The sequence below is a fragment of the Bremia lactucae genome, linkage group LG10, assembly GCF_004359215.1.
Source record: "Bremia lactucae strain SF5 linkage group LG10, whole genome shotgun sequence".
Lineage (NCBI taxonomy): Eukaryota > Oomycota > Peronosporomycetes > Peronosporales > Peronosporaceae > Bremia > Bremia lactucae.
The window spans coordinates 6,059,961-6,071,802 of NC_090619.1; the positions used below are offsets into that span (position 1 = coordinate 6,059,961).

General features: G+C 44.7%; 1 protein-coding gene across 1 annotated transcript; it reads right to left on the bottom strand.

Annotated features, from left to right (window-relative positions):
- Positions 1-1,126: 1,126 nt before the first annotated feature.
- Positions 1,127-1,510, bottom strand: CCR75_002582 (uncharacterized protein; the record flags this gene model as incomplete). Its single annotated transcript, XM_067960679.1, has 1 exon — positions 1,127-1,510. The coding sequence occupies one exon, from the start codon at positions 1,508-1,510 to the stop codon at positions 1,127-1,129; it is 384 nt and encodes a 127-aa protein (XP_067818759.1).
- Between the last annotated feature and the right edge of the window lie 10,332 nt (positions 1,511-11,842).

The following is an 11,842-nucleotide window of genomic DNA, read 5'->3' on the forward strand; positions in this document are numbered from 1 at the left end:
GACACAGATTAAAAGTATGTGGCCGATATACTTCCTAAGATTGAATGGGTTCTCACCAGCTCATCGATGGACGAAAGTGTCCTCCATTAAAGACTCCGATTGAATCTCTTACGTCCCAATCCTGGGTGTCTTTGAAGACAAACCCACTATATAAGGATTGAATCGAATTTAAGGATGTCTCCCTGAATCAGTACTGTGCGAGTTGCCTAAGGATAATTGCACTCGACAGGAAAGCCTCGCGAACAAGTAATAGCGATCAACAAATTCTTTGCTGAAAGCCTAGCAGCAGGCCATGTGAGGGAAACGACTTTCCCACATAGCTTTCCGACCATTTGTGTGCGTAAAGCAACAGAAAAATGACGGATTGTTCATGCATTCTATAAATTGAGCGATGCAACAATACCGGCTAAAACGCCGATACCACGAAAAGACGTAATCATTGATGGTACTATCATTTCGTAAACGGATCTGATGGATGGCTACAGTAAAGATTGGGTGCCTTGACTACATCACGTTCACGACGTGCAGAAAAAGGTTCAAGTAGCTACGAAGTCTTAGCTACTCAGGAAAAATTCTAAGGCTTTAAAATAGAGAAAAAGTAACACTTTATTAATATATAAGTTCCTACGTAACAATTTTCTGTCAACTAGCTTTAATGTAATAATAACTAACTATATATGACGCCTACTTGCCCACCCAACAATCGTGTCTTGTGACAGTTGGCGCGATAGATTTAAACTTAAATCAACCAATCAATAGAACTGATGTCTTATTGCGTCAACAATATCAGATTTTGTAATATCGGAACTATTAAGTCAACATTATTAAAATGATAATTTTGTACTTCTTTATTTATTTCCTCTCATTGGAAAAGTATATATTTTTGATTTTTCTATGTTTATATAACGGGACACCCGCTACATCACCCCCTTGACCAACAGTCACTTAAGTGACTGATGTAGAGTGACAGAGAGTACTATAATGTCTCTCTCGGTAAATTAGCACTGCTGATTATATCTTAAGTCCACTTTAGATTGCGCGTGATTTTGAATCCGTGCGCGTAGCCTGTAAAGCCGCAAAGCTGGCATCTACACGGCTCCGTGCAGCCGCTAGCGATGCAAATTTTTCAGTAAACACTAATGCGTCTACTATCACCTCCTATTCCAATTGGAGGTGACTGGTACAAGTCACCTTTTACTCCCATTGTAGGTGACTGGCACGAGTTGGCGTCGTCGCCCGACTCTGCTCCTTTAAAGGCCTCCGGTTTACCCGGGGCCACGTTTATTAATCCTACGGGTTCTAACGTGACAACCAACGAGGCGACGACAAAGTTGTTTAGCTTCTCATCAGACCTTTTTTGTGCGGAGTCACTTGTCATGACTCCATGGACGGTGATAACTCTGATGACGTCAGAACGCATCACCCGGAACGAATTGATCGTAAAGGTCTGCATCGCCAGGGACGGAGTGATTCTAAGGATCACTTCGAGAAAAAAGGTTAGCGTTGACATTTACATGAATCAACGGGAGAAGGATTGCAATGCTTTGAGGTTCGCTCCCGATAAGTAGCGCTGGTTGCCCTCTAAGGGCAACTTGACTAGTTGGTCTGGTATGACCATATGACCAACGATCGCAACCAAATTTTATTATTCGACTCATCTATGCTTCACAAGCCTGGTGAGGGCGAAAATGAATTCTTCATCGATGCCTTTTCCGGCATCGGTGGTACACATGTAAGCGGGCAAAGGATGTCACTTCTTCGTCCTAAGATTGGGAAGCATCTGTACAGAATGTGCAAAGCATAGCCGCGAGGTCTGACTTGACAAACTGGAAGTTTTTTGTGAACGGTTCAAGAAACGGACCGTAGTCGGTGCTCGCTACAAGCTGCACCGTTTGTCTAGAGAGGAATGTTTTGTTGTTTCTCATGAAGAGACTCATGCTGATGATATTCCAACGGTTCTGGTCATGCTCCTAAGAAGGCATGCTCCCTTAAAGACCCTCATCGGAGGACCGCATCGCTTGTGAGATGTGCGAAGAAATTGAGAACCTCCAAATCTTTTTCGAGTGCGGGAAGGGATCGTTCTCTGATTGACCCTCCGTCGAGGAGGATGGGTCTCGTCCATCATCAGTTAGGAACGAGATTCCAAGCTATCATGCGAGCGTGGATACCCTCGTCATCGAGCGCCTATCTCCCACGGTGGTTAAAGAAGCATTCAGCTAGGAAACGCTTTCCACCATCGAATCGGTCAATGGATGTGATGGGGGAAGAAAAAACAAGTTCCGCCTCATCTGTCGAACCCGAGCCAGCATCGTGACTTGGATCACGTCCTCGTTATTTACGGTAGGACGTTGATCACGAACAATCCCGTTCTCGCGAGTTAGCGACGGCAGTCAACGGTTTTTCTCGCCAGTAGTTGAAAACCTGCGCGCAAGTTGCGGTTGACCAACTTGCGAACAACAGTCCCTTAAAAGAACGAGCTAGTGGCAACTTGTCAAAAGATATCAACCTTGGAGGAAGGGATAGAACGTCTGGGTTCAGGAGAACCAGACTCTGTCCCGAGACTATCATGCTTCGTCATGATAACAGCAGTCTTTGGCTCGGAGCCACCAGGCTTTAGTAGAGGCCTTAGACTTTGCTGGCTTAAGTCGGAACCGAAAGAAGCGTCTGGGTTGGGTGGAAACGCCCGACATATAAACGCAGGATGCGCACGCATCCTACGAGGTAGCTTGATCGTGTACGCATTGCCTTGGGGGTGCAGTTAACGAAACGGGCCGATGTACCTGCGTAGTAATTTATAGCAGCTCATATTCGTCGCTTCATGTTTAGGTAGGTTTACCGGAGACAGTTGGATATATACCATTGACCATAAATGGAAGAACGTTCGCTCTTTAATTTATATCAGTTCCTTTTCTGACGATCCATCGAATTAGCCGCGAAATCCTCTACGAGACCGACTACTGCTTCTCGGGCTAGCAGGAATTCTCTTGCTGACTCGGCTTTGTTTTTGTTTTCAGTGCGCCCGGTGCGCACTGCTGAGACAGAGAGAGTATCATTATTCTTACTAATATTATTGTTTTCGATGCTTAGAATAACAGCATCGTTCTTGTTTAAGTCAAGAATAGCCTTATCAATATTGCTGAGTTTGTTCTCGTAAATGTTGATTAGATCATCGTTGGTATCCTCCTCAATGACTGTTGAGTCATAGCGTGATGGGCAAGAATTAGATTATTCTCTGCTCGAGCGAGTCCTTCCTCCTTGACTAAAAGTCACTCTCAAATAAGGTGGGTTAACGTGGATAGCGTAAGACATTCACGAGTAGAACGGTGTACGATTTTATAGAAGCATGCACTGATTTTTTCATGGCAAATTCTACCATCAGTCACTCCAACTCGTCAACGAGTAGACGTATCCGCGAACTATTTCTTCAAGAATAATATTCGCTGATTTCGTCTGACCATCTGCTTCCGGATTGTCAGAAGTTGACATTTCCAACTGTGTTCCAAGTGATTTGACCACAAATTGCCAAAACTCTGCCTTTAATCTGGGGTCTCGATATGAGACCATTTTGCGGGGTAATCCATGAAGTCGAAATATTACGTCGACAAAGACATGAGCACAGCTTTTGGCTGTTGTCGACTCCGGGACTGCAGCAAGATGCACCATCTTGCTGGTATGGTCAACAAACAGAAGAATATCGTTTTTTCTTGAAATCGTCTTCGGGAAAACCGAAGACAAAATTTATAGATACGGAATGCCAACACTCTGCCGGGACAGGCAGAAGTTACAACGGAGCCGGGATGAAGCATTGAATTGCATTCATTAACAAACTTCGCAAGCACGTATGTATGTACTTTCGGACGAAATCATACTGGCGTGGCCAGTAGAAGTCGCGACTAATGGTGAGATTGGTCTTCTCACGTCCACGATGACCACTTGTTGGTGCGTCGTGGCACACATGTATGATGCGTAAACGCAAATCATTTTGGGTGAGGATGACGATTCGAGGTGTGTCGCCAGCAATGGCTGTGTAATACAGTGACCCATTGCATGTTGTGTATCGATTTGTTGAGGATCGATACAATTTTGACAATCCTTTGTAGGATTGTTGTGACAGATTATTAAGGTAATCCATCAGACCTTTTAACATTCTTATCTACTTGATAAGCTCTTCTAACGTCGTCGAGTACTGTTGACGAATGCCTTTTATTGTTGCAGCAGTGACCTTAGCTCACTGTTGATTTGCGCAGTCGACATAAAATCGGACCGGCTCGAAAAAGCATCAGCGACGATGTTAAGTCGTCTTGATTTATACTCCACGGAGACATCATACTCCGCGAAGGAAGACAACCATCTCGCCATTCATTGCGAAAGATGCGGACTGTTTACAGCCATGCGTTTTGACGCATGGTCTGTTCAGACAATGAACGGTCAATCTTCCAAGAGATATACCTTAAACTTAGCCAGTGCGTATTTAATAGAAAGGTGTTTCTTGTCATGCACTGGATGGTTGCATCAAGCTGGTTGAAGCTGACGCGAATGACTATGGACGACGCGCTCTGCGCAGTCTATGTCACATTGCACGCACAGCCGTTTGCTAAATCGCTGGCGTCACAGACCACATGAAAAGGTCGGTTTTGGTCCACAATTGTCAGGATTGGCGATTGCATGAAGCTTTGCTTAATACCCTCAAGGGAACGCTGTCAATATGCGTTCCATGACCACTTTACAGTTTTATCTAACAAAGGCGAAAGATTTACTGTCATTTCGGCATAATTGCGGGAGTTCTTGTGGGAGTAGGCCGCTAAGCCGAGGAACTTTCGAAGTCTCTTTACATTGCCTCGCACTGGCTAGTTGGTGGTCGCCTTGATCTTTTCCGGATTTGGGCGTACACCGTGTTTGCCCACGATGCACCCAAGAAGTGGCATATAGCTTCCGGCGAATAAACACTTCTCGAGATTTGCATTCAGCTTATGCTTACGCATAAGTGTAAGAACCTTTCGGACGTGGGAACGATGTACTCCAACGTCCAACTTTTCGTTCATGGCTTTGCTATGAATGAAGACGTCATCAAAATATATCAGTGTTTAATCCAGGACCGATCTATAGAGATTGGTCACACATCTGTTGAATGTTGCAGGGGCGTTACTGAGCCTCTGTGGTATAACTACATACCATTCCGCTTGGGGTGCTTGCTGTTGTGAACGGGATATCCTGTTCACACACAAGGATCTGATAGAATCCATCCATCAGATCCACAAACGAAATGATAGTACCATCAATCATTACGTCTTTTCGTGGTATCGGCGTTTAAGCCGGTACCGTTGCACTTAATTTATTGAACTCATGAACAATCCGCCACCCTTCTGTTGTTTTACGCACACGGAAGGCCAGAAAGCTATGTGGGAAAGTTGATTCCCTCACATGCCCAGCTGCTAGGCTTTCGGCAAAGGATTTGTTGATCGTTATTACTTGTTCACGAGGCAATGGCCATTGCTTCATGACACAGTATTTCGAACCTGGGAGATTGTAAAACGGCCCTAGTATTACATAGTCCTCATTAAGTACACTTTGTGTACTTACGGGGATGGTCAAATACTTAAATAAAGTAATTTGACCCACCACTTGGGTGTGGTTCACATTGTGACGCTACCTTTGAGTATGTGGTGCACATAGGTGCATTCACATTAGGAAGGACGATGCCTAGCGTCATCCGGTACGCGAGGTATCTAGATAAATTCGCTCGCAATACATATTAGTGCTATCTTCAAAGATGATATTTTATGATTGGTTAAAATAGGTATTTATATTTAATAGGATTGAATAAAAATCAATCTTAAAGCTACTTCCTACTTGGTAAGTGCGCACGAGGAGCCGGATCACCACTCCCGTGACGACACGTTTACCGAAGTTCTTAGTGCGTTGGGTGAGGTCGCTAAGGCGTGCACAACAACCTTACGGCACACGAGAGTAGACGGTCAAACTGCTTCCTCGCTGTGCTAGGGTGTGTGCTAAGTACAGCGTGGCTGCATCAAGACGTGCCCGCCTACACGTGACACCTCGTAGCACTTCGTAGTTCGTCCGCTTAACGGCCTACGCACGTTCCATCCAACAAGGACATGTTGGATGAAGAAGGAGGGATCTTTCAAGCCCCTCAAGAAAGCTATCACACAACGTGTGAAAGGTTCGCTTATTTAAGTGACCTTGAATGGAGAGCAATCAAACGAATGAGTTCGGTCAGAGACGGGTCTGCCGTTAGCGCCATAGTGTTCGCCCAACAAAGAGACGAGCAACAACGGGTTCTAGCCGAGTTTATACAGCATGAATTCGAGCGGGCCCAATAAAAGTAGCCTTGCTTTATTAGCAAGGCTCTTTAGCACGCAGAAGTGTTGAGAAAACAGGGAGCTTATCATTAGGAACTATAAAACCAGCAGCATTTTCATGCTGCTAGCGTTCGACGCGTTCACGTCGACTCGAAAGGTTAAACATAGAAATCATTAAGTTTAAGACAGTCGAAGACGACTCTCTTTTAAGATGGCTTGTCGGAATTAGACGATACCATTGAATGCGAAGAAAGTAAAATTTGGCATGTCTAACTTAGACGGACGTGCCAAATCTTGGGCCTTTGGAACGACCCATTTTTTTGGTCGTATGAGACCTTGAAGGCCCGGGTCAGGCAAACATTCAAGACGCCACGTGCCGAAATCGAGGCTATAGCAGAGCTTCTGGATTTAAAGCAGGGCAAGCGTGACCTTCACGCTAATGCTCAGCATACACGATACCTCTCCATTAAGCTTGGTTTAATACCTCACCGGAACGCTGACAATCAGCGTTCCATGACCACTTTACATTTTCTTCAACAAAGTAGAAAGATGTACTGTGATTTCGGCATTATTAAGGTAAGTACGCCACTAAGCCGATGAACTTTCGAAGTCTCTTTACATAGACTGGCACAGGCCAGTCGGTGATCACCATGATCGTTTCCGGATCACAGCGTAGCGCACACCTTGTTTTACACGATGCTCACAAGAAGGTTTTTCGCTTACACATAAGTGTAAGAAACTTTTGGACGTGGATACGATGTACTTCAACGTCCGACTTTCCGTTCATGGCTCAGCTATGAACGTAGACACCATTAAAATAACTCGGTGCGAAAATCCCGCACCGATCTCAACATATTGGTTACACATCTGTTGAATGTTGCAGGGGGCATTACTCTGCCCCTGTGGCATAACTAGCCATACCGCTTTGGGAACTTACTGATGTTTATGTTCTCGCAGAAAGATGTGATAGACCCCGACCACGGATCTAAAAATTTTATTAGTAAGAAATATACACGGGACTATTAATGATTCCGTCTTTTCGTGGTATCGGCGTTAGAGCCGGTACCGTTGCAGCATTCAATTTATTTAATGTATGCCCTATCCGCTACCCTCCTGTTGCATTACGTACAAATAAGGTCGGAGAGCTATGTGGAGAGGTTGAATCCTCACATGGCTCGCTGCTAAGCGATCGGCAACGAACATGACGATCGCTTATACTTGTTTACAGGCAGTGCTTCATGACACAGTATTTCGAGCCTAGAGTCAGGTCGATCTCGTGTCAAATGTCTCTATGGTTAGGCAGCTTGCATTGCATCGTAATGGATCGATGTTCCCAATTTATGAATGGCTCGTCCTTTCTGAGCCACAATTTTCCCAGGATGACATCAAATTTATTACTCAAATCAAACGCAACAAACCCGTAATTGTACTGCTTACTGTAACGTAAATTTAATGCCAATTACACGTATCTTAAATGCTACAGGTGCGCCTGCTGCAAGGCGCACTGTCATATATCGCATTCAACGAACATATCCCTACGATCTTCTAGCAATTGGCGTTATATGAAATTGTTTGACGTCCCAAAATTAACTAGGGAAATCGTTTGTCACTTTTCTTACAAGGAGATGATGGTAATCACATCACCACATACAGTGACTATGTGCTAGGAGCAATTATCGTAAAGATACCTGCAAATTCTATTGACTTTGCTGGATGAGAGGGCGCTTCGCACTTACTCATCCCAACCATATTTTGACGATCAGCCTCACCATTGCAACTTTGCAACAGCGTCAAAACTGCGACCTCCGCTATTCCTAGCGAGAGGTCGTCGATTTGAGCAGTGTTTCGTGGTACAGGGCGCGGACACATATATATGCATAGTGCCCTGTCTTTTGACAGTGGTTGCATCTTTGCAATCGTTTGTGCTCGAAGAGCATGTTTTCACGATCTCAACATACCAGAGGTCCATAGGTTCGGGATAAGCTAATAATAAGGTTCATTGCTCGCCACCCATTCGCGCGTCTAGAATCGATTGATGGGGTTGATTTAAAGACTTAAATCAACCAATGAACAGAGCTGTTGCATCTTCGCTACAATATTAGCGTGTATGGTAACAATTGGAAATATTAAAAATAAAATTTTGTTTATTTACCCCCTTATATGTATATAATATTTATTCACGGAACACCCCGCCCTACCATTAAATTACTTTTGTCAATCTAAAGGTAGACAATAGGATGTGTGTAACGGGGTGTATCGTTGATCCGTCATAAACCAAGACATTCAACGTCTCGGTTTCTTCCTGGAATTTATCCACAGGCTGCCGAGGGATTAATCCCTCGGAATGCTGAAGTCTAGTCACTTCAGCATTAACTATTTGAGGAGATTTCTCCTCAAAAACGTGGGGACTTATTCCCTAAACATCTTCCGACTGTGATTGCGCTATCACAGTCGGGTCCTCTACGGTCGACTCTCTACTCGACCTAGGATCATCGTGTTGTCCCTTTTGGACAACCGATATCTTCCTTATATGTCGCCAGCTAAGCGTACATTCATGTCTCAATCCACTCGACTTATTTGAGTGGTGGACCTTCGGCGGTGTCTGTGCATTGGCCTAGCCGCCGACAGCTGAGTCCACAGTATGATTGGTAACGACACTGTGATCTTGTGCAGTCGTACTAACCACCGTGCCACAAGTGAGACCATTGCACTCACTTGAAGTACATCCACACGCTTGTGGACGCTCCAAGACGTTCATCAAATGGCCATCTGATGAACAAGTGGCAGGCATCTTTACGGATCGATGCTGCCAGCTGATTCTTGGCTCATACTTTCTGAGCTAACGTAAACCTAGGATGACATCAAATTTGTCATCCAAATCCAGTACGATGAAATCATCATCATACTGTAAATCTTTTAACGTGTAGTGAAATTTCACTACGCGTTTCATTACTGTTATCGATGCGCCTGTCGCTAGACGCACCGTCATTTTGTTGGAGGGATGTCGCGCTCAACAAATTATATTGAGCTACGACCGTCTAGCGACTGGCGACGAATAAAGTTATTCGACGCTTCACAGTCCACTAGAGCTCTTAGTGACAAACCATTTGTCACTTTTAGCTTCAAGGTGATGAGGGATACCTCATCACTAGGTGTGGAGACACATAATGACTATGTGTCTGGAGCAACTCTCGTCAAGAGATTTTCAAATTCTCTTGAGGTTGCTGGATCAGTAAGGCGTTGCGCCCCTACTGAACCTGACCATTTTTGAACGGTCCGCCTCGCTGTTGTGATTTCAAAACAACGTCGGACCCGCCGCCGTTGCCCTTCTTGGCATTCGGTCCATAATTACGTTCAGTACCTCCCAGCACTGGACGTGGGGCACCACATTCATAAGCGTAGTGTCCTAACTTTTGACAGCGATTGCAGAATTGCAATCGCTTATTGTTCGAAAAGTGAAGTTTCTCGCTTTCGACAAAGATAGGTTTATATGTTCTGGACCTCGAAGCTCGTATCTTCTTTGAGGACGGTACGATGACAAACTAGCGTGAGCCGGGATCAAGCTAAAGTCCTCCTGTTCCGCTACAGTTATTGCTTCTTCAAGCGTATCCATTTCCAAGCGGTACAGGTGGGTCTTTACGGGACCATCCGTAAGACCTTGCATGAACGCCGTAATCAACGTGTGCTCATCAATTGGGCTGTTTGTGATACAACTCGCTAACAGTCGTATATGCTGAGCATAAGCGTGAACGTCACGCTGCCTTGCTTGAGTTTCAGAAGCTCTGATCGAGCTCTGAGCTCAGCCCTAGACGGTTCAAACGTCTGTCTGAGCCGGGTTCTAAAAGCCTGTAGCAAATCAAAGACACATGGGTTGCGCAACTTAAGGCCCAATGCCCAAGTTGTGGCACGATTGCCAAATTTGATTGAGCAAATGCGACTTGCATTTGCTCGTCGACGATGTGACGAGCCTTTATGGCATCGTCCATCTCGACAAACGATCTTAAGAAGGAGTCTTCTTCGACTCCCCTATACTTAAAGATATCAATCTTTGAGGTTTCGGGACGACGCGTGTGCGTCATCGCAGGTACAGGGGTCTGTTCCTGCTGTAACCTCAACAGTTCTGCCTGTTGAGAGCCTTGATGATTAATCAAGGCTACCTTCTCCTTCCCCTCGTCAAGTTCATGTTGTATAAACTTGGCGATGGATGAATGAAGTGCATCTCTGTCCAAACCGGACAGCATGGCCAGGATGGCATTATTCCCGACGGTCGAACTCATTCGTTCGACCGCACTCTTTTCTATGTCATAGAAAGGAGTAGCTTTCACGCGAAACGCGATGCGTATTTCCATTATCATTAAACAAGTCCATCTTAGATGATAGGACTGTGGTCCATGGATGGACTACAAAGTGTTACCAGGTGTAACGGGGCACTATCGACTGGTACTGCTTCAGTACAAGTCTACTTCGCACTGCTTCAGTGCGAGTGGTGCCTCACGTCACTTTACGTATACTTCTACGTGCAGAGGAAGACTATTTAAAACACTTGCTTTAAAGAGGGTTAAAAAGTAATCTGTATTTAGTATAATTAAGTTCTTCTGTTTCTATCTATTTAATGCTAACTTAATCATAAATGAATACAAAACATATAATAAAGTCTTATTTTTCTCTCTCTTTGCGCGCGTCCAGCGCTGACTGCACCGCCTGTATCTACCAATGGATTAGCTTTCCCAATATTACTACTAAAATAACATTCTCCAAATATTATCTACCTTTTAGAAAATATATTACTTAACAACCTTTAAATGTTGATTTGAGTAGGCGCTTATACTCTTGATCTGTATGCGCCTCCAAAGTTAACTTCGGAGATAACTCAATTACCAACCCTAAAACCCAAGCGGTTCTTGAGAGATCTGCATAGTGTTAGAATCAAGCAGATCTGCGTACTCATCACAGAGGACGAATACGTAACCGATATTCGGTCAGCGATAATTTTTGCAGAGAACGATCGGGTTCTCAGCAGCTCATCGATGGACGAAAGTGTACTCGATCAGAAGACTCGGATTGAAAGATACACTACACAATCTTGGGAGTCAGTCAAGGGAAATATACGAGGATTCAAAAGAATCCACGGATGTATTCCCTGAAGCAGTTCCATGCGAGTTGCCTAAGGATAAAGGCACTCGACATGAGCTCGAGCTCATACCGGGCTCGAAGTACTGTGTCATGAAGTTGTGGCCACTGCCTCGTGAACAAGTACTTGCGATCGACAAATTCTTTGCCGATCGGGTAAAAGCGGGCCATGTGAGGGAATCAACCTCCCCACATAGCTCTCCGACCTTCTGTGTGCGAAAGGCCACAGGAGGGTGGCGGATAGTGCACGCATTCAATAAACTGAATGCTGCAACGATACCGGCTCAAACGCCGATACCGAGAAAAGACGTAATCATAGACGGTATGTCTAAGAGTACTATCTTTTCTTCTATGGATCTGATGGATGGGTTCTATCAAATCCTTATGCGTGA